At 36.9% G+C, this 24,118-nt stretch overlaps 1 protein-coding gene across 1 annotated transcript in view; it reads left to right on the forward strand.

Moving 5' to 3' along the window:
- The first annotated feature begins 379 nt into the window (after positions 1-379).
- Positions 380-24,118, forward strand: part of ARID4B (AT-rich interaction domain 4B) — an 88,013-nt gene continuing 64,274 nt past the window's right edge. The window contains exon 1 of the mRNA XM_086482351.1: positions 380-400. Within this exon, the coding sequence (XP_086338477.1) occupies positions 395-400 (6 nt within the window). The 5' untranslated portion in view covers positions 380-394. The remainder of the gene's footprint in view (positions 401-24,118) is intronic.

Below are 24,118 nucleotides of genomic sequence, written 5' to 3' on the forward strand. Positions count from 1 at the left end.
GGGAAGCAGCCGGGGACGCCTGCCCCCCGCCCCCCCCCCGCCCGCGGCAGCCGGGGAGGCTGGGGGTGGGTTGTTGTTGTGGCAAGTTTCTCCTCCTCTGACAGAAATGGCGTCAATGGCAGCGAGTGTAGGGGAAGCCGCGGTGTGTGGGAGCTGGAGGGGAAGCAGCGGCCGAGGAAAGCGGGGAGGGGGTTAACCAGGGAGAAAGGGGGGATCCGGGGAAGGAAAGGGGGAGTTTCGGGAGGAGCCCAGCGCCCCCACCCCGATCCTTACCTCCCCTCCCCCCGCCCGGTGCGAGCGGCTGGTGCGGTGCCTTAGCGCTTTGTTTTAAATTCCAGGTCCAGCCTCGGCCGCTCAGCCCCGATCGAGGCTTTTACCGCAGCCTGAGCTCATCATGAAGGTAAAACACTCGCTTGTGTGCCTGGGAGGGGAGAGAAGGGAGGATCGCATGAAGAAATGCTGTCCTGTCTGTCAGTCAGTCTGTCCGGACCCCCGTGCAAGGCTCGGTGCTGGTGCGGATCCAGACTGCGGGCTGCTTCGCCCCCACTGCTGTTTTGGTGCTTTAGCTCGTTTGCTGATGGTGGGGCAGGCTTCGCTCCGCCGCGTTGGGCTGGGGGAAGCTGTAAGTTCGCTGAGCGGGGGTTGTTCTCCTTCAGAAACATTGTTTGTAGGAGAATAAGGACATGGCTGCCTGGGCTGAGCTTGCTTCATGGAGGAGCAGAGGACAGTCACCCTGCCTGAGAAAGTAACGTTGCAGGGGAAATGCTGCCTATGCAACCGTGTTTACTTGAATAGAGGGCAAATGGTAGATTTACTTACTTTCTGATTGTTAACAGGAGTTTCCTTGAATGAATAATCTTGCTATGAGCAGGGAGGGTGCATGTAAGAGATTCTCTGCAGTGGAATGATTGCTGTAATGTGCAGAAAGCTTTCCAAACAGGTTCTAATTTTCTTCTCAGTGCTGTATAGTATTCGCATAGCTCATTTGTCTTCTCGTGGGCCTTTCTAGACTATTTATTTTCAATATATTATGCAATATGTAGAAAAAGAATCATATTGGTGGAATAGAATGATTTCTTCTGTGTGCGGCAAAGATCTGTGTACCTGAAAGTAGTTTTTAACAACTCGGTTTGTTAGGTTTTTTTTATCATTTTGCTGATAGGTCTCACTCAAACTGCCGTTTGTGTTACCATGACCATGTAATTCAGCTTCCGGTCCTGCTGGGCTGCAGTAAATCTCATTTCAAAATACTGTAGAATTTATAAAGAATGATTGTTACAAACCTGTGATGCATCATCTCTGTGGTATGTATTAATAAAAAAGAGCAGTCTGTATGTGGGGTCTTATACTATCGGAGTTGTGCAATGGGTATTATGTAAAACGTGTTCCTAGTACTACGTTCACTACTGGAAATGGTTAATGGGTCGGACTGTTTTAATTTCTAGATTGATCTGAGTTGCTGAGCAGCAAACTAAGTCTTTTTGTATAGCTGCTTAAGGTTTAGCATGTTTGTGTTTTGTTTTTTTACTTTGATGACTTAATAACAGTATCTTTTAAAAAAATTGTTTTAATTGCCCTCCCTATGATCTTTCTTTAACAAGTGTTAAGATCTGAAATACCACATGTCTTTCTCATTAAAAGTAAACTATTTATGAATTTACAACAACAGGCTGTTGAAGTAGTGTGATACGGAGCTTTCCAAATGTGGCTCATTGCCTGGTGGGGATGCAGGAGATGGAAGCAAGAGGAATAAGAGGCAGTATAAGGAGCTTTTTCCCCCAGAAGGAAGAACACTTATTTAAACGACAGCTAAATTTACATACATTTCTAATATTTTTTTCCGTGTAAACAAATCTTACAGTTACCATAGAGATTAGGTCCAGGTGCTGTGCTTATAGAGCCATATAAATATGTAGATAGACAGTTGGGAGGATAAGGAGGCTGGATCACAAGTGAAATGCAAAGTGTTCTGTGAAATGGTGATAGAGACCCACTTCAGGCTGAATTGAACACGTAACAAATGCTTAAATTCAAAGTAACTGAAACCTGTTAACAGAGCTGTATTTTTAAAAAAAGATCCCAGCTTACTTATTCCTTGATAAGGTTTGTGCTACCATTGCATTTTTATTTATTCTTTAAATCTGGATTAATCATGCCAGGGTGTTCAAATGCTAAGTTTAAGTCTGCAGTTTTTGCAGTTTGTGTGTTTGTAGCATTAAACTTGCATATGCTTGAGATAACTCCCCAGTACTTTATTTACTGTGCCCTGAAGTGTTAAATGAGGCTAATCTGTAAGTCATTACATTGAAGCTTTCGTTATTGCAGTGAAACTTTTAACAGAATTGCAGCTCAACAGAAATTTCTAAGCTTCAGCAGTCTAACCAAGACTTGTTTTTTAAGATTTTAGGAGTAATATACTGCATCAGTCTTTCTGCCTGGCTTAAATGTGTAATTTATTTTCTAAGCTTACGAGGATGCAAGTTAGTCCAATAAGAAGCAGTAAGGGAGAGTGCTTAAGAGAATTATTAGCTTTCTGTTTGTGTCGCCACAAGGTAACATTGACTATTAGATCAGGATGCTGTTTAAATATGACTGTATTTTTGTGTGCATTTGTTTTGTAAGTTATTGAAAGAGTATGCCTCAAGGACACTTCATCATAGAGGATTTAATGCTTTAAGGCCCAGTCTTACTTTCAGTCTGCTGACTGCAGACTTGCTGCTGACTGCACAGTTGAGGCCTCTGTTATGATTTATGCCTTGGTCATTCTTTCAGGTGCAGAGGATTGTGTGTTCTGGTGCATAGAGCGCTAGAACTGGATTCCTTGTCAGTATCTGTCTCTTTGGGTGAACTTGAATTAGCTTTACTGACTTTTTTTCCCATCTGTGTAGCATGGCAAGAATGTTTATCATTCTTGGTAAAACACAATAAGGTACTTAGGAAGAGCGCATGTCCTATTGTTAGAAAGCTGAAAGTCACTCATGCTCCTGCATTTCGGAACCCTCTGAGACAAGACAGGTGTGCTGCCTGTTGAGAGATTGCCACCTCCAAAGCTGTTGGTGTAATTGTTCTCCCCACAATAACCCAACTTAATCCAAGTAAACAAAGTCCCTGGTATAAACCAGTAACTTTAGCCTATTAAGTAGTCCTCCCATGGACTGCAAAGGCCACTTGAAGGCAGTCTTGAAATATCTTGCAATATGTCTTACAAGAAGTATTCAAGTCTTGACGTAATTGTGCTTGTTATTGTGATGTTCTACTAAATCAGACTTTATCCTGTGTGGAATGACATCTGGTAGTAGTTAATACGGTTATATGGGTAATGAGTAGGACAATTCGTATGTGGTAGTGAAATTGGTTTTTTTCTGCATAAGGTCTTTTTGCATTAAGTATGCTTCGGAAGCATGTAGAATCTGTTTGATTATTTAAAAACTTAATTGCATCACATCAAATTGCTACCAGCTAAGTAGGTAGCGATATATGTATAAAAACATTATTGTAGTTTGTTTTTAATTTTTTCTCAAAGTCTGGAAATAAACTCCAGAACAGCAGAGTCCGCGTTTTAAAGAAAGAAATAAACCCAAGCTCGGTTTCATCAATGATTTGTACTAAGAACTGTTGTAAATGCTCCTGAGATTTTTAATAGGTATAGTGGAATTTGCTTGATATGTAAATATGTAAATGAGTGTAATATATCTACTGTAGTTAAGAAGTTCAGTGCTGACTGGAGATAAAAATTGTGGATGTCCCACAAGCTAGAGCAATGCACTGTGAATTAAGTGATCTGAAATAATTGTTTAAATGTTTTGGTGCTATTTGCATGTTAATGTTTTCCAGCCTGTAAAATATGAAATATTTAATGGTTGTAGATATTTCTGTTTGGTAGCCATAGATGTTCCTGAGTGCTTGCTTGAAGCTGCCACACTAACAAATTAAGGAAGCTGTGTGTACAGTTTATGGTGGATTTTTGTTTGGTTTTGGTTTTAATTCATTTTGGTTTCAGTAGTCTTGCCTAGTGCCCTCTGTAGCTATCCACAGAGATCACTGGTGCACACTGATGCACACTGATGCTGTGACTGCTTTCCCTTAAAGCCAGTCAGTCTGCTGCTGGTGTTCTCTGCTGGTATGGCAGAGGACAAAAGTGAAATATCTAGTAAACTTTTCAGTCACTAATTTCCAACTTTGAGTGCAAGTCAGCTGAAAGTTCTATTGCTCTTATGCAGGCTGGAAACCAGTCATGGAATGTAGTGACCTTTCACTTTCTGGTTAACTATTTGAATTATAGCAGAAATGGGGATTTATAAAGGAAGAGTACCATTAGAATAGTTTTTGTGCTGGAGGTAGGAGAACAGGTAAGTCTTAAGAGGTGGTTTACCCCTGTCATTCGTTTTTGCATTATGAAAAATTATTTTCTTATATTCTGTATTGATGTTCCAGTTTGAAGAAGTGGATCGGAGGCAGTAAATGACTTCCTCGTGCTTGCATAATTATGTAGGAAGGAAAGCAAACACCAGTTGCACCAAACAAACGCCACTTGCACCAAGCAATTAGAAGTCATGCTGGAATAATCTATGTTATTTTGAAATTGGTTATTTGCACCTGTGAAATGCTGATCTTTGTATATTTTACAGTGGCTAAACAACGTGGAAGTCTAGAACTTGAATCTGCTTGTTTGGTATGTGATTATTCAGTAGTTGAGTATGTTGATGAGGATTCAAAGTTAATTAGACCACCTAATGGAAAAAAGCCTGTTAGACTGAGAAGACTCAAGTTGTAGTAAACTATGAGCATTAGAAAAGTTAAGTTGCCTCTATTATTATCTTCAAAGTTGGTGAAGGATTTTCGGATCAACGCTCTCACAGCAGCATAACTATTTTATCAGGATACTGTCTAAGAAAAATGTTAGTAGACAGAATGATGAATATGCATATCTTTACTAGAACACTTTGAGATGGTTATTCTGTTCACTTTGTAATCTGAAACAAGTATTCTATACGTGCAGTGCACAAGCATGCTGTGGTACATGTGCATCTGTGTTTTCAAAGAAATGATGCATTGTAGTTGAGAAGTCTTTCCAAAAAAGGCGATGATCTTGAGGTGTTAAGCTTTACAATCACTGTCAAATACTAATCTGAATGCTTTGCTGGTCATGTAAACTGAAAAAAGAAGGCTAACTTTAAGAAATGTGGAAATGATACTGTTGTCACAGATTGGTTTCAAATTTTTGTTTAAATCCTACAGTTACACACATTTTCCTTGGAAATACATGCTTTTGTAATAGGCTGAAGAATAAAAGTACAGGGAGTTTGAGATTTCCTCATTTGAAAAATGTAACGAATTTTATAGGAAAACCTAGGGCTTAGATTTCCTTGGCACACTAATGTGATACAGAGCCATCCAAATGCTAGATTATTTATCAGTTTGTACTTACTTGAAAGTAGTTAACCTGTTTGAAATGCAATAGTAGGTTCTCTGCAGTTCTACTTACTACAATAGGCACTTCAGCTGTTTTCACAGAAATGTACAGATCTGAGTAAACATGGATCTTCGACTGTTTTTGCCTTAAATATGATTGAGGTCACAGTTGAGAAATGCTGCTTTTTCGTTGATGTGCTTCAGTAGCAAATGCTTCTTTACTGCCTTTCCTGTTCAGCACTTCCAGTGCTGTCCAGTTTCTGTGCTTACTACCACTGAGGGGATACTGGCTTGTGTGTGCACGGGATGGATTTTTAAAGACTTCTAGAAGATTTCAAAAGGCCTCCAGGGAACTAAGGAAAATTGTTCAGCCATATGCATAAATTAAATGTTAGTGATTTAATAAGTGTTAGAATAATTATTTTAAAAGGTTTTGATGGAAAGTCATAAATCTGTGTGGTAGTGGTTTTGTTGTGTTTGGGGTTTTTTGTTGTGTTTTTTGGTTTGTTTTGTTTTTTTTTTTTTTTGTTAGCATGGGGTGACCAGATGAGAGGATATTTCAGGGAATTCAAGTATGGAGAAGACAGCGAGCCACTTTGATATTCTGTACTTGACAAGACATCTATTTTCCTTCTGAAGATTAGTTTGAACCAGGGAAGAAATTCAATAAAGCACTATTGTGTTTGGTTTTTTTTTTTTTTTGGCTTGGAAGGCAGCATATAAAGCAGTCATGACCTGTTTAGCAAGAAGTGTTTGTAAGCAAGCTGTGGAAAGGCAGCTGTGAGACTGTCAGAGCAGGGCGGTGGAGGGTGTTGCTGAGTTACCTGTAGAAAACTAGGACTGAGGTGACCCGCGTGCATTATGTATGGCCACTGTGTGACAGTGACTTCCTGAGTGAGTGCGTATTAATTTTGAATGTGGAGTAGTATTTTGGGGTTTTCTGAACCTGTGGGGAGCACTATGAGGAAAAGCTTTTTTACAAGCTAAGCAGAAACATTGTAGTACCTGACTATGAGAGGGCATTTTCCTTATTGTGGGCAAAAGCAGTAGTTATGTCCAGTTAACCTGGAGTTACTTGCTCCCATTGCTGTTGTCTTTAAGACTTTATGTGCTCTGGAGGGAAGAGGGTAGTCGTATGTCAAAGAAAAGACCAGAAGCATCCAGAATTCCCAAATTACGTAGTCTTTGATGTCACCATCAGACCACATCACTTCTGCAGACCACCTTATGGGGTATGCTTTTTAGAGACAGCATTCATCAGTTGTCATTTAAACTAAGTGTGAATGCAAACTTCTATAGAGTCCCGTTGCAGAGCATATCACCCAGGTTGGACTAACTGGTGAATAACACTATTCTTGGGCAGAAGAGTGAGTTTGCTCTTCTTCTTACTGTTTAATCTGTTGGTTTGTCCCCCAACAACCTACAGCAAAGGATTTGGTTTCAGAAGTAGTTCGTCAGATTAAGCTTACATGGTCATGGAAGAATGCAGTCCTGTCTCCTTATTCCACTCCTGACTGTTTATACTTGTCTTTTGTGCCAGCAATCCATTTGTGTGGTCCCAGGGTGTACTGAAACAAGCTGAAATTAACAACAATCCAATACATACACTTTTCATTTGCAGCCAGTCCCTGACCTGGCTGATCCCTACCATTGGGGCAGAGGAAGGAAAGAGGAAAGCAGAAGTGCACCGAGACTGATTTGGATTGGCTTAAACTGCTTGTGAACACACGTTCTTCCACATCCCTCTGCCAAGTTAGCAGTTTGCAGTCATTAGGCTAAACGTTTTGTAAACTGTCTACACATGAAATTGCCACAGAGGTTTTTCGAGACTTGCTTACTGGCTAGATCACTGCACTTTTCTGTAGGTTTGAAGTCCATGTTTTCTAGAAAGAGTTGAGTGAAAAGATGAAATGGAATTGATGCTGTGCCTTGAAGGTGATGAATAAAATTTAGTTTTTGATCGATAAACATTAATTTCAAGCTCAAAAGATGGAGAGGTGTTAAAGAAATGGTATTAGACAAAAAAGAACTTATTTTAAGTATTTTTTAAGGAGGCCACCATAAGCTTTGCTTCCTCTCATCCCCCAAGTTCTTGTTGAATACTTGGAAAGAATATCATTAATAATAATGTCTTTTTACCTGCAAACTAGAGAAACAGTTGTCTGCAGGAAAATATTTATAAATGTTAGATTCCTATCCTGCAAAGGTGACAATCTTCATGTAACTAAGAGTTATGTTAATACATTCTGACAATAGGTATTTTTAAGCAATTGTGCTATAAAAAACTATTCCAAATTAAAACAATCGGAAATGGTAATTTGGGGAGAAATTAAATCACTCTTATTTTAATAAGGAAATCAAAGGGAATAGAAGTCAAGCTTTTGATTCTGTCTTTGTAGAGAAGGCCCATAGATTTATGGGTAGATTAGTGGAGAACCAGTGACAGTCAGGAGTTAATGCCAGTTGGAGATGGTAGAGTAAGGTGCACACCACTTCCTGCTTATTACCAGAAGCTTAATGCAAAGATTTGGATGACGTTTGTTGTCTTCCTTACCAAGAACTGAGCTTTTGTCTGGGATCCTTTCCCTTTTCCCTCTTTGTTATTATTGTTCATTGTTTACACTGTCTGTCTAAGGGCAGGGAAATGGGATTTGACTTAAGCAAAATTCAGAACCAAATGTATCTGGTGCAAGGTTTCAGCTGGTAATAAATAATGTAATAGGGAGTAATTTTGTTTGGTTGTTTTTTTTCATGTTAGCTTCTGATATGAAAGAAGTGTGAAGTTTGTGGCAGGGCAACCTGATCCACTGTGGTAATTTTTTCCCTTCAGGTTTTCAGCTGTTCTCTCAGCAGCAGATTGAAAGTGCTAAGTCTTTTATTTGTACATTTGAAATAGTCCACTTCATGTTTTCTTAAAGATAAATGTAGAATACATTCTTCTAAGATCACAAGGAATGCTTTAAATTAATTTATAATGGTGGAAGATAGGCTTTCCAGTATCCTGTATGAGTGTTTCAGTGAAAAAGTGTTAGCTTAATCTTTTTGTTAATGCTGTGACACTTAGGTTAATGTAACTTCTTTTCCTGGGAGAAATAGTAAGGGGTTGAGACATTTTGGAAATGGGTACTTGTTATACCAGCATCTCAGAATTCAGGAATTTCTAATGGAATATATGTTTTCACTTTTTAACTTCTTTTGCTGCGCTGTTTATTGAAAGATAGATGTTGGTGTAATATTAAATGACTATTACCTCAAATTACATGACTTAACTTAGAAAAAAAATATAATTCTTAATCTTTATGCTTCCATAAATATAAAAGCATTTTTGAAAACACAGTGATAATTTTATACATTTCCACTTTAATTTCTTTAGAAGGTTGTCATGCTAGATATGCATCAAGGGAGATAGTGAGGTACTTCAGCGTAAGTAAGACTGCACTATAGTTTAAATATTAAGAGTATGATATGTACCACTACCTTGCTGCCTGGAATGGAGACAAAAATGGAGACAGTAACTCAACTTTGAGTCATTTCCATTTTGTGAATGCACGTTTATTCTGAGGTGCTCTTCCAGAACTTTATAATGACAATCCATGTACGTTTACCCATGGAACATGATTCGAGTAACTGTGCAGTGCCTTTGTTTTCTTTGCAGAATTTCGTACCTATTTTCCTGCGGTATTGGACAATTTAAAAGGCATTAAAGCTAGACAGATTACTAGTGCAGCTTTTACATTCCTAAAAATGAAGTAGTACAAAGATGATGTCACCTGATGATGGACAGTATTGGATACATGGGCTGGAACCTGCGAAGAGTCGCACTTCAAATATATTCTACTGTTCTTGATCCATTTTGGACTTAGGCTGCTGTGGCTTCTGTTTTAACATTATTCCCTGGAATAATTTAACATTAAGCTCCAGAAAGTATTAGTGTGTGTATTAGATGTCTGTCTGCAGTAATTCAGTTTTTCTTTATTGGTAATTCTTTGGCTGTTGAGCTAATATTCTGATTTCAATTCACTTTGCCTGATGCTAGCCAAATGTTTGGACTGATAAGTTAAACGTATTTTTCTGTGTTAAAATAAATCTCTTATTTCATACATTGACTTTTCTCAGATAATACAGAGCATGTATTTATAGGTACACTTAGTAGTGTAGGGTGATTCAGGTTTTTAGAGGTAAGTAAAGTGAGTGAGTTGCTTTTATTATATTCTATATATTAAGAAAAATTCTCTTTTGATGACAGCATAATAGTAGTATATCAATGATAGAGAGATAGGTGTATGTCCTGCTATGACAGACTTCTTTCACTGGTAATGTACATGGTGTTGGTAGCATCTAGATAGCAACTCAAGTGGTAGTAGGTCAGCTTTAAACAAGTGGAATGTTTTTATTTATATCTCTTTAGTAGCAGTGATTCCAGTTTTATTCTATTTTACATTAAAATAGAGAAAACTCCTACCTGTTTCTGACTGGAATAACTTGTGTGCAACAGCATATAATTGAACATTTGAAATGGTGTAATAAAATCGTATTTGATACTTATCGTCAGACCATAATTATAGCATCTATTATGTAGAATAAAAATAATTCACGATACTTAAGCTGGCCTGATCAACTTTGTCTAGTCGTCTATTTTGTATTTGCCTATTTGGAATTTTGAGGAAGCAGATCAGCTTTTATGATGTTCATAGAAATGTACATTTAAAAAAAAAAAAAAAAAAAAGGAGAAAATGGCCAGGTGCTTGATTCCAGACATACCCAGATGTAGTTCCAGAACTTTACTATCTTATTGCTGTAGCTAGATATCCTTACTATGCTTGCTCAGAATTAAACTTGGAAAGAAAAAAATACACTGCAATACTTGAATGCCATCTGCAAATGGGACTACCCTGTGTTTACAAGAAAACTCCTTAGTCTTAAAGGAACTGCAACATCTCTTGTTTGGCAGTTTCTCTTAATACAGCTTTTGTGCCCACTGAAACAACATTCCAGCCAAGTATGACTGAGTATGTGGGCACACATCAGTTGCTTAGAAGGGCCAGTGTGAACTCCTTAGCTGGGTATTCTGCTTTTAGCAGTGGTGATGCACAATTATTTCTGTGAAAGCAAATATTACAATGAGCTGATTAGTCATATGGGAGTATAGGAAGATGAGGTTTATTCTTTAAGCTGTGTATTTCAGAATTTCTCTTCAATTATCTTCTTTGGCTTGTGGAAAAAATATTGATCATAAAAATACAATTAATTAGAATTTCATTGACATATGTAGTTGATACTGTAACCCGATGATTTGACAGAGACACACTGATATTTTATTGATAAGCATTGTGAGAATGCTTTGTTGTCTTGGGTACCAAAGTCTTCTTGAAATGGCTCTTGTTGAACTTCTGAGAACAGAACAAGGTTTCACATGGAAAGTAACACTAGAACTGTTGATGTACAGAAGACTATCAAGCAAAACTTGGATAGACTTTTTCTCTTTCACTTTAGTAATCCTAAATGTTACTTTTTGAGAAGAGGCTAAAAAAATGAAAGTTTTAGTATAAGAGGCTTAAAGACTTTTAAGAAAAAAACCTAGGCTTTACAGAATAGCTTCAGCATGCTTGAAAGAAGTGAATAGAGCCTTATATCGCCTATGCAACTTCAAAAACTTTACTCTCTGTTCTTTAATACATTGAAGAGTTGTGTGGAATCAGAGCAAGGATCTTTCCTTAAATAGCCACTCCCTGGAAATGGCTGCCATTAGTCACAGGCTAAGCCAGCTGAAGATGTTTTGGAAACAGGTGCAGCAATGAGTAGCCAAACAAACTGAAGCATTCTGGGTAGTTAAATTGGATAAAAGGTATGAAACAAGTAGTTTAGGTCCTTATAATTCCTTAACTTTTGAAAGGTAGCCTAGCTGAGCAGTAGCTGCTTGTATATTGTTCTTATTCCCTACAGTACTAGGGTGGTACTTCTGCTTTTTGTGTAGCACAGATCTGAAATATGTTGAGACTATCCGTAATTATGCAGCACTTGATAAATCTCCTCTTAAATTCATTTTTAACTGGTTATTTCTCTTTTCTTGATAACTGTGTTACTTCTAATGCTTCAGTTCTTAGTTTGCTGTGGGTGTTTTCTGATGGAAAATTCTTGAAAGGCTTTTCAAATAGTATAACTTAGTTGAACAGGAAAAGCTCATATCTTTGCTTTGGATAATTGCTATGTTGATTATATTTAGCTTTTTTCCTCAAAAATCTCCATTCACAAACCTAAAGCTTAAATACTGAACTTTTACATTTAGGTGGAGAACTCTGAAAGACAAATGCTGTTGTGGAGAGGGATAAAAAAGAAATTATCAGTTTTCTTGAAATGCCCTTGCTACTGACCATGCAGGAATATTTGCTCAGTAGTATTCTTGGAAAATGTGTTGAGATGGGAGAGGAGTTTGTATTTGTTAGGTTTCTCCAAGTTATGTATTGTGTTCATACAAGTTAGGAAACTTGTAAAACTAGCTCATAGAAGAATATTCTTAAAGGACCACTGTAGTTTTTATGAGGGGAAAAAAGGCAAAAAATAAAAACTATGTACTTAAGATTTCAGTCATAACTTTTTTTTTACCTATGTAAAATTGTACTTCCTTCAGAACACATAGTCCTGGCATTTCTTTCTATTAATCTGGGGTAAGTGGGGTATGCAGGTAAGTTGTTGGCTTTTCACAGCGTGAGGGGTGGGGAGAGGAGTTACAATGTACTTAACAGTTTGAGCAATGTTCTGCAGAGATACCTGTGCCAATATGGAAGTAGTCAGCTTGTCAGAGTACAAAACTCCCCATGAGTTATAATTCACTATAGTTTTTTGAGGTAAATTACTCACTGTACTAACTTTTGTGGTGCCCTAGCTTAGTTAAGGCATCTGTACTTTGCAAGGATGCAGATATATTGTATGTCAATAGTGGCTGAATAAGTGCTGGTAAGAAAAAAAAACAGTAGATTTAACAGAAAATGGTGTTTGTTCTTTTCTCTTCCGGTCTCAGGTAGTTGGTTATGTGGATTATGTAGCTACAGTCTTAACTGATCTACTCTCTGGTCTTTGTGATTGGGAGCTTTCTATAGCCTTAACCAACCATTTTTTAGTAGTGGCAGACTAAACTTAATTTGAATCAGTTTCAGTGCTGCTTGAATGCTTCTGCATAGTGCAAGGATGTGTATAGTCATGCTAGTGCTTCGCTTCTCTTTAACCTTGCCTGAGCCTGACTCCAAAAGCTGTCTTGTGAATGTCTTTAATGCAGTGGTTTTCAGCCAGTGTTCTGCAGGTGCTGTGGGTTCTGTAGCCTGCTTCTAAGGAGATCTGAAGATACAATTAAGACAAGGAAGTTTCTTGTTGGTATGTCTGTTCGTTATTCAGGGACCTGTAGCTCCACTAGAATTTAGGGTGAAAATCAGTACATTGAAAAGTTTGGAAAAAAAACTTTGTCTAATGCAGCTGTCCTTTTGTAATTGTATTTGTTTGCATATACATATATTCCCTTCTTTCTTTGCACACATAATAGTAGTAGGTACCTTAAACTCCTTTTTTTTTTTTTTTTCCCTCTCCTTTTTTTTTTTAGTGGGAGAGGAAGCTGAAGAATTATTTGACCATGTTGAAAGATGTAGTATGTTTCTATAAAGATAGATAGGTATATCTGTAAAGAAAGATATTATCCAGATATATGTTTGTATTGTAGTAGAACTTGGAGGCAGTTCAAGGATCGGAAGACTGTACTCCAGACATCATAAAAAGATAGCCTTTGCTGGACTAAGCCTAAGGTATTAACTGATGGTTTACATGTGTATAGTTACTGTATGCTATTTGTATCATAGAATCATTAGATTGGAGTAGACCTCTGAGATCAAGTCCAACTGTTGACGTAATACCCCTATGCCCACTAAACAATGTCCTGAAGTGCCACATCAACACATTTTTTGAACACCTTCAGGGATGGCAACTCTACCACTTCCCAGGGCAGTTGTTCCAATGTTTGACCACTCTTTTGGTAAAGAAATTTTTCCTAATGTCCGATCTAAACCTCTCCTGGCGCAACTTGAGGCCATTTCCTCTCGTGCTATCACTAGTTACTTGGGAGAAGAGACCGACCCCTACCTCACTACAACCTCCTTTCAGGTAGTTCTTAACAATGTTAAGTAATTGTTCATTAGGAAGAAGAATCCTCTTTGTAGGAAGCTTGGAGAGCAAAATCAATATTTGCTAAGTGTAAAACGGAAGAAAAATAGGAAAGGATAATCTGCAGGATACTGAAAAAAAAAAATCTAGAATGTATCATGCCAAATACATTGCAAAGAGACCAATATAGATATACCTATAAAGCATAATACTTTCAATTTCTGCTTTCCAAAGTTTATGCTGCAGAAGTAATGGTGGTCAGGGTGACATTTATTTATATACACCCCTCCTCAAACACATTTGTATATATTTTAATATCTAGAAATTCTCTACAGTTCTTTAAAAGGTTCAGTTCGTTAGCTAGCTTGCCTTAGCTGTTTCAAATGCATAATTCTGGCATAGGGAATTCCAGGAAAGCTGAATATAAGGGCTAACTATTTTTAAGCCAAAATATTGCACTCTTAGTGTATTAGTAGTTTTACCCAAATGAGACCTTTTTTGTTAGTTCTTGTGTGATGTTTTCCCCTGGAGACTAAAGAATAGCAGATTACTGACTAGGAATAAAAGGCTAATTTAGACCAGGAGTGAAGATCTACCAAAATGTTCCAGATAAGGATTTGCTTACACTAAAACCTAGGGAAAAGTCTAGGGATTAGCATGCATCTAGTTGAATTCAAAGATCACCCAAAACAAATGAAAAATGTTTGAGTTTGGCTGGTTTGCAAAAGGAGAATCTTAAAAAGTTATTGCTGGCACTGAGCTAGAAAGGAAGGAAGACTGTTGGTCTCTGTATGCTAAATCTGCTGAAGCCAGCGGAGAAATGTGAGGACAGTTCTGCAAAGCAAGTCACTGGAAAGCAAAGGAGAGCTGGGTTTGACAGTTCTGAAGTGCATCTTCAGGTTTTGTTACTTGTGTTTGGATCTTAGTGAATCTGAGCCTTACACTTTATCTGAGATGAAAAGAACCTGTTTGGAAAAGCACAAGGCAAGTTGGAGAGAGAGTAGAACTTTTTTCTGTAGGTTAGATGTCTTTGTGCTCTGTGCTTTTCATTTAATGTAGTCTGAAATGGGGACTTAGATGACTGTATTTCCATCAAGTCTGAATTTTGCAGAAGAAACTAGATGCCAGAGGTGTAATTGACTGAAATTATCTTTGTAGTGCTACTTGGCCTTCCTTCAGTTGAATTTTTTTAATAGCAATGTCAGACACTGTGAAGGGGGGAGGGAGCCTTCATAGCCATATTCCTGTAACTGGAGTGCGTCTTTGGGTGCATGTACTGTGTGAAATGGTGCTAATGGGCTCCCTAGGTTAAATCCACACCAGACCCTGAGACTATTGAAAGAATAGTTTTCTTAGATTTTGATCTCTCTGCCATTATGGATGTAACCTGAAACTCAGGTTTTCTGGATCCAGTGTGCTGTAGTGTCTGCCATTGCTGTTAAACTCTATGGAATTACGGTTTATCCTTCCCTGTGTAAGGCAGTGACTTGTTCTGAGGAATCTTGCTTCTCCAGCTGTATGGTTCTGGAGAGTTTTCTTGTTCTACTGTAGATCTCTCCTCCTTGAAGGGCTTTTAAAGATTGTCTGAACACTGGGTCTTTGTCTTGGTACAAGTTCTCTGTAGTCCAGCCATTAAATGTCACACTTCCTGGAATGTCAAACCAAATGTTATTTTTGACAGGACTGATACCATTTATAAATTGATAAAAATAATTAATGAATTTTAATTAATTTCGTTAAATATATTATTTAAATTTAATAAATTAATTGATTAATAAAAACTTATTTTGATTGGTTCTGTAATATGGTGGAAATGGTGCTTTGCTAATTTCCTATAAAAATCAGTCTGTTCCTACAGAATACTCAGGTGAATCAATACTTTTTGAAGTATTTTGGAAAAAAATGTTTCAGTAGAAAAGCTAATACCTGCTTTGTTTGCAAATAGAGTGCAATGGATGTAAAACTTAACATAAACTGTTTTTTTGAGTGCTATCCAAGTAGATTAGTCTTTGAATACAAACTTGTATTTGACCTTGCATATACTCCAGTACTGAAGTGCTTTCAGCCAGTTTAAATCCACTTCAGGGATTTAGTGGAGATGTTGGACTGAAAGCTGTTTGTTAGACGCCCAGATCTCTGACTTGCATTTAGTTTAAAGGATCATTTGAAGAAGAGATAGTTAGCTTGATTATCTAGTTATTTAAAAAAAGAATTTAAAAAAAAAAAGTAGCATGCTAAATGTCATCTTTGTCATCTAGCCAGGGGCTTCCTATATTTAATTTTTAGAATTTTTTGGGAAAAAAAGAAAGACGTTGGAGATCTAGAGTGTGCAATGGAAAGGTAGATACAGAAGATGCTATCACATACAGAAATGGTGGGGAAGAGAAGAGAAATATTTTTCTAGTTTTTGAGATCTGAGATTTTTTTTGCTAGAACATTACAAATTCTAAACAATGATTATGGAGTGCTGCTACTTCATGTTGTAATTTGAGGCAGACTGCCAGTTTATCCATTGATTTCCCCTCTTCTGCTTTAACTCTGGTGTTTGATCTTACAGTGAAATGATTCAACTCAGTAAAGTGGAAGAAAACTAGTTTAGCAAAAGTAACAGAAACAAATAGGTATTTGATGAATAGGTGAGTTGAATCACGTTAGCCTTTAATCAAAGGCATACCAGAACTGATGCAAAAGGCAGGATGGACAGGGAGAGGCACCATTCATGGAGGTGTGAATTTGGAGGGCCAAGGCCTTCCCTTTTTATGCTAGTGAGTTGTTAATTCAACTCACAAAAGAAATAGGGAAGCTCACACTATCTCTGTAACTCTTGGTGGTGTTCCTGTAGCAACTCCCCCTCCTACATCTACCCCCACCCTAGTTTCAGAAATTAAGAAGTGAAGGTAGTGTCTGTCAAACCCATCTTATTTTATTCATTTTTCATGGATGCTTTTTGTTTGTTTTCTGCACTAGAATATTTACCTAGAATTCCTGGTTTTATTCTTAAAGGACTGAATTGGTTTAAGCCTTTTTACTAGACTGGTTTTCTAACTTTGCATAACGATCAAAACTGCGTCCTGATGATCATTCAAATTTGCCAGGAAAAGAAGTAGTAAATTAATGTAGCTTGTGTTCAGAACACAAGAAGCCATATACTTAATTTTGTACCAGTTAAGTCTTAAAGCACTTAAGTTTTTAGAAGTTTCCTGTCAGTTCTGTAGCATTCAGGGCTGTTGTGATGCTTTGCTGCTTGCTGTTTCTTTCGTCAGTTCTACACAAGACAAATTAGTATTTTGGTTCTTATACAGGTAGTTGTGTATTTTGGGTTGTGAATACAGCAGAAACTGTGTATGTTAGTCATTTTTCACTTAAAATCAGATTCTTTTTTGTTTAAATAACCCCCATTTTTCTTCTTCCCCTCCTGAATTTAACTAAAGGGCTTATTCCATCTGTTCTTTTAACAGATAAAGCATTATGAATATTGCCATTTCAGAGATCTAATAAGTAACTGTATTGACTATGAGCTATGCTACCAGGTGGGGTTTTTTTTGTAAGTATTAAGAAAAGTGCATTATGAAATTATAATCCATTATAATGGGATGCCTTTGAGGCTAAAAAACCCACAGCTGTAATAGCCACAAGATTGCAGGATTTCAGAGCAATGAATATGAGGACAAGGCAGCCAGCTTTGGCCTAGATAATTTGTTGAGAGGAAGTGGGGACTGACTGTAACGGTTGAGCTCTTAAAACTAAAGAAGTGAACAGATTGTTGTGAATAGAATTGTGTACAGTGTATTTTTAAAATTAGTATTATGATAAGTTAAGTTGAGCTCTAACCAGAGATGAAACCATGTGCATACTTCCTGTCTGTCTGAGACATCGCGCAAGTGCCTGGGGGTGTAAGAATAAGTTTTGACACACATCAGCACATATCAGAAGTGGTAAAGCTGGTATTTCTTTTCCTGGAAAAGGATAGAGTGGTTTTCCTGATCACTTTGATTGGCTGTTCAGTATATGGGGTAAGTCACAGAATTTCAAAAAGCACAGATAACTGTTCAGAAGTCTTTCCTGTTCTTCAGCTGCCTTTATCACAATACTTTAATTGTGGGAATTCCTTGTTGATTGAGAATTTGAGTGTGAATGCCTATAGCCAGACTAGGTTTAGTCTGAACTGCTACTTCGAACTTTGCTTGATCATTCCTTTAATGTGTATTTAGTAAGACTCTTGATTTAAAGCCTTGAAGAGATGGAATATTTATTTCAACCCTTATGATCTCTTCAAGTAACTAGTTATACAGAATATTAACATCCTTTTTTTTAAACCTAATAGCTCTGTTCATCCTGAAGCCATAGGGTTTTTTAATGCCCTAGACCGTAAGATTAAAGAACCTTACAATATTACTTCTTTCCTACACAATGCAAGAGCACTTTAGTCTGACACTGGGCCAAATCCAGTGAAGGACCGTAGCTAGCTAACCAGCGGGTGTTTGGTACTTCTCAGTATGAGTGATGGCACTGCAGAAGTCTCCTTTGGGTTACGAACATGCAGGTGTGCGGCACTGGATGCTCTGTCCGCTGGGCAGAAAGAGTTGCTCAGGTATCAGTGCTTTATGAAGTAGGGTAGATTCTGTTGGATGGTTAGCATGGGACCCATCCTCAAGCACCTATGACTCGTTCAAGCATCTCATTTCCTTTAAGGTGGTTCCTGTCACGTATTCGCAGTAGTCCAGATCCTCTGGAGAAGTGAAATGGGTGCTTTATTCAATAACCCAAGATTCCCAGGACGTAGAATCAAGAACTTTGCACTAGCTGCCTTTTAATCTAAGGTTTTAGTGTCTGGGATTGAAGACAGCCAGCAGGCTGAGCCATCAACAGTCAGTACACTTGCTAGAGTTTCATGGTATGGTACGTGCCACGTTAACAGTTTGCTGCTATTGAAGAAGGAACATGCGGCATGCTATTTCCTTCTCCCTTGGGGAGCAGTTCTTGGGGAAAAATAGCCAACAACCAAAGGGAACATGAGGCAATGTCATAGTTGTGCCAAAAAGGCAAATGTTATGCAAGAATGTTAAAGTATTATTTGAAAATTTTGTGAAATGAGCTTTTTTGCTTCTCTCACAATCAATTAGGCCGTACCTGTGTCCATTTTGGGACACCAGCTTAGAGAAATATGTGAGGTAATTAAATCGAACTCCAGAGGAAAGCAATTGGAAATACTGGGTATCTTAAAAATGGCCTATAGGTAAAATTTACACAATAACTTGTTTGTTTTTATTTTAGAGATGAGGTTACTGTAAGGAGTTGCATCTCTTGAAAGCTGCAAAGCAGAAACACTGGTCTCCATGTGCAGTATTGATAAGACAAGAAATAATAGCAGCAAGGAATATTTAGATGAGATATTATGGAAAACTCTGTAAGCACTGGAATATGTTGCATGCAGAGAGCATGGAATATTCGCTCCTGAATTTAAGAACAGATAGGACAGACATCTGTTATTCATAATACAGCTAAAATGATCTTACTGAGCTGAATGGCCTTCATGACCTTTTATGTGTAATTGAGTTTTTGTTTTTCCCAGGAATCTCATACATCCTAATTGAATCTTCAATAAAGTGGTTAGATTAAGTTATTTCACACTCTTTGTAGGTATTTTCTAAACTCATTTTCATAGTTCTTTCTAAAAGTCTTGTCTTGGCAAGCAGTTTTACGGTAAATGACTGGGCAGTAGTTGAGGGATCATGGCAGAGTTAAAAATCTCCTCTCCTGTCTAAAATTTCTTGTAAAGCTGTATGGTGTTAGCAATTTTATACTGCTGTGCTTTCGGTAGACTCTTGTGTACACTTGGTTCCTCTGCTGCAAACACATTTTGTCTGTAGAACCACAGTGCACACATTCTTAGTTCCTGAATGCCTTGGATGTGTGCATAGCTTTGATGTGAAGATAGGTTGTCCTTAATTTACTAAATAATCTGTCTTTAGGAGGGATTGATTCTTAATAAGAAAAATGCCGTATTTTTCACTTTGTTTCATATTTACATTTTTTTGTTTATTGGTTGACAGCTGCATGTAGCTTTGTCATTGCTTTTAGTACTCCCCCATCGTTCTCCTAGTTAGCAACACTGTCAAAAACCAAATCCGAAGGCTACATATGTTTCTTACCAGAGTAATTATGTAATTTAATGTATTATTCTGTTGTATTTTTAATGTGATATTTAAAAGGTCCTTTATATTAAATTATAGATCAGCTACAGTCATGATTTCGTACAAACATACAAAACAACATATTAATGTAATGCTTAGAAATTCAGAATATAATTTTATCAATACATATTTAAACATAAGACTAAGAAAATCGTATCTGTAGTTAGTGAATTGACTTGGGTCAACGCTTGAGAAATCTCATTCTGATGGGGAATTTTGAATTAGTATGTCATCCCTTCAGCTCTCCCTTTCTGTTCTCATTCCTTCCCAATAATTAGTTTGGAAAGTGTTGTACTAAGTATGGAAATAAACCATGGCAAGATATTTTCTTTTGTATTTGCAGAAAAGGCAATCGTGGCTTATGGGTTTTTTTTTGTTCTTTTAAGGTTCAGTTTTTCAACTTAGTATGAATTTGCTTCTGAAGTTTTACACAATAGAAAATAGTTTTAAAAATAAGTGGTGATAATAAACAGAAGCATGATAATGGTACCATTTCAGTAAAACCACCAACATTCTTAGATAATGATCTGGTTTTAATTTCCATTCACTACTGTTCTTGCTATCAGTTTTAGTATCTAAAAATACTGTTATATTTTTCTGTCAACCAAAATGACAGTATTTTTATCAGTCTAGAGTAGATTTGCTGTAAAATACAGACAATTCCTTTCATATATATATATATTCCTGTTCTGTATACTGCTATACTGAATTTTTTTAGAACTAACTTATTAAAAAGAAAGCAATCATTAAATTTGTCTTTGACTGGAACTAGAAATATTGCCAAAGAATTATCAAATTGTTTTAAAAACAGTGGACATTTTCTCCTGAGATTTCACTGACTGTTGATTTTTCAGACTTCACATAGCCCTATATTAGTCACTTCATTATTTTGCTCAGGAACAGCGTGGACTGGTTTGTTTGATTAAACTATCAAATAATTTTTGTTCCAATCCACTTGGAACACAAGCATATCATTATCGTATCATTCTTTTCAGTGCTTCGAAACATCCAAAGTTTTTCATAGCATAAGCAGCATCTCTAGGCAGAATTGTGGCACATTTTTAAAACGGAGGCAAGTTACCCAGACCTAATAATTTAAATAATGTTTCTAAGCATTATTTGAAGCTTTTAGTTGGAAACAGTGTGTTTGTCAAGGGAAAGATTTAATCTAACTTACTTTCAAGTGCAAAACAGGTATCGGGGACATCCTTTTTACTAAACTATTTTACCCTCTAATAACAAACACATCGATTGCTTCCCTTTTTTTACTTTAAGTTCTTCATACTTGAGTGCATTAAACACAGGAAATCTGAAAGAAGTCCTTCAAATATTTTTGACTAAAAGAGAAGTCTTAATTGAGAAACTCCTTATTTCAAGTTAATTGTTACTTTTTATCTGTACATATATAGAAACTTAATGTTTCATTTGGAACATAAAAAAAAATTCTGACCAAAATTAATGAATTTGTATTATTAGTGCTAAATATTTTGAATATTTGGTTAAATCTTCCAGAAAAATTGGAATCCGGTAGCTATGGCAATGATTGACTTAAAAAAATATTTTATATTCAGGGGGATAAACAGCGGGAGCAGGCATTCAAAATATATTTCCTTCATGTGGTCTTTCAGCCGTGCAGAATAAGAAGAGACCTACAGAAGGAATTGTAAAGAATTGGTATTATTTTTAGAGAGACTGATCAGCAGTTCTGGAGTGTTTGATTAAATAAAACATTTTATAGAGTGATATGCTATACTGATAGAAAGAATACAGATTTCCATTCTTAGGTCTCAAAGTACTAGAGAAACATCAAATGCTCACTCGCCTTTGAGTAAGCTACGCATTAGCCCCATTCTGCAGACTTGAAAGTTGGTACGTGCCTGCTGGGTTGCATCGTTGTGCAGGAAGTCTGTGACCAAATTAGGAATAGAATCAGAATTCATTGGGGTTTATTCACTGTGGTAGTGAGGGGGAAAAAAAAAATCTAAATACTGTATTTTTTTTAAGCATGGTCGCCCTTCTGGATTTGCTGTTTTGAATAGGAAAGAGGTACTTACAGTTTGAGTGTTTGGAAATGACAGTACTCAGTAAATTTCCAGATGGACAATCAGTCTGCTCTTTGACAATGATTAGGATGGATTGACTTTTAAACCATTTTCTTTGAAATCTTTCTTATTTTCTGAGTATACTTAAGATATGTTTATAATTTTGTATCCATCAACTTAGTATAGTTCCAATTAAAAAAAAAAGTAATGGCATTACTACTTCCATAGAAATTCAACTGTACACAGGTAAGTAAAAATAATGAAAAAATATTTTACATTTAAAACAGATACATTAAATAAAGGAAGTATTACCTGCAGTTACTGAATTGAACGTCTGTTCTAAGTCCCTTGGTCCTTCATGATCTTAGAACCTGTAAATCCTTTCCACATAGCTCATTTTTATTCAGAGAGGAAAATGAGCTTTTGCATCTTTTCAAGTCTTTATGAACTTTAAATAAGCTAGTCATTGAACTGATCTAACTGAATAATTTGAAATAAATATTCCATTTGCATCTGTAGAGAACGCTGCAGCTGTCAGAAGTTGGTTTAGTACTTGCAGACATCTGTCCACTAGGTTCTGGTTACTTCCAGCTTTGGAGGTGTTGGGGGGAAGCAGGGGAGGCAGAGAGTGAGAAAAGGGGAAAAAACCTTTTTGCCACAATTATGTGCTGTATAATGTTTGCTTACAAGACTGGTTAGGTATTACTTTAAATTTCCTGTAGATTTTCAATTGAAACTTGAAATAGGTTACATTACAAGAAGGTGTGTCCCCCCCTTTTTAGTTCAGAAATGTTCCATTTGATCACCATGTTCCTACCATAATTTTGTGGACAAAATGTTGACAAGCTTGAACTATTTTCTTTCAGAAATTTCAAAATTACTAGTTTTGCCTTTCTTTGAAATGTACAACAGTAACAAAACCAAAAAAATCAAGCCAAAATCTGATTTTTCAGCCAGAAGAAAATTTGCCCAAAGCAAACGCTTAGTCTTGAGCTTTCATGTAATAGCCTTTTCATATGAAAAGCATCACTGCCTTTCATTCTGTGTTGTAGTTTGCAAGTTTCCAGAAAAATTCCTGTTGTGATGTTCTCCTTTCAGTAAGGTGGAAGATGGGCCAATGCATTTACTTTTTTTTAAAGCAGTTTTTTATCATCTGGGGTTCAATCTTTGTTTCAATATTGCATTTGTCTCTGAGGAGTTACATACCTCAGTAACATAAGGTTTATAGAAAGGTTTTAGAAGTTTCTCATCCTTCTTCCTCTGAAAATACATGAGGAATGTATTTGAAATCAACTATAAATATATTATCTGCCAAATTGAGTATATTAAATGTGCTATAATAATGTTTTTTTTTTCCTGAAGACGTCTGCTATTACTGTAAAGTTGAGCATCTTCCTAACCACAGCAGGTTGAGCTGTAAGCAAAACCTTGCACAGTTAATTATGCTCAGTAATTTTGTTTTTTGAGAGATTGATTCTGCAGTGCGTGGGCAGAGATCTCTCCTATTGGGTGGAACTTACTGAAGTTTGAAAATATTCAAAGTAATGCTCTTTATTTAACTAGCTCAGTAATTGGGGAGAAAAATCCTCTGTGGTTTTTTAACCTGTTTTCATGAAAACAGTTCTTCAGAACTTGCCTAGGAGATGTTGGATTTACCCTTGTTTTCCAAAAAATGGTGCTATTTTTGATGATTGAGTCTTTTCAAGCCTTTATTGCCCCAAAAGTTTCTGAAACCCTGCTGAATGATTTTGAGGTGGCTGCTAATCTTGCAGGATGAAGTGGGAGCTAGCTATGTGAAACTTTCGCCCTTCATTAGAAGACTTAAGGATCTGATTGGGTTTTGAGTTGAAGTAGTGAAGTGTTATTTGTGGGTTTTCCCACTAATTTGTGGGACTGAGGATGACTGTAATTGGAATAGTCAAGTATGTATGTGATGGTTTTGCTTGCAAACTGGGTGCTTCCATCTTAAATTATGGAAGATGTGCAAGCCATGAGAAAACACTTTCTTTGGAAAGATAACTTCAAGTTACTGTAGATGGTAGAAAAATGTTTAGCCACTATTCCTCTTGCTTAATATAAATGATGAAAAAAAAAATCAGATGTTGAGTCTTACGTTTCTTTAAGCTCAAGAATTAATTTGGATGCCTGGCAGTGTGTGAGGGGAGAGGGTCTTGAATCTTTAGTAAGCTTTTTTTGAACCTTGGTTAGTGAAAATAAACTGATGTTAAATTTCCATTTAAAAACTAAAACCAGTCCTTTCTGTGGGATTGGGGGTGGTTTTTTTGGGTTGGTCTGTTTGGTTTTGGCTTCTTGAAAACGTTTCAC

Source organism: Leptosomus discolor, chromosome 2, assembly GCF_034619465.1.
Source record: "Leptosomus discolor isolate bLepDis1 chromosome 2, bLepDis1.hap2, whole genome shotgun sequence".
Classification (NCBI taxonomy): Eukaryota; Metazoa; Chordata; class Aves; order Leptosomiformes; family Leptosomidae; genus Leptosomus; species Leptosomus discolor.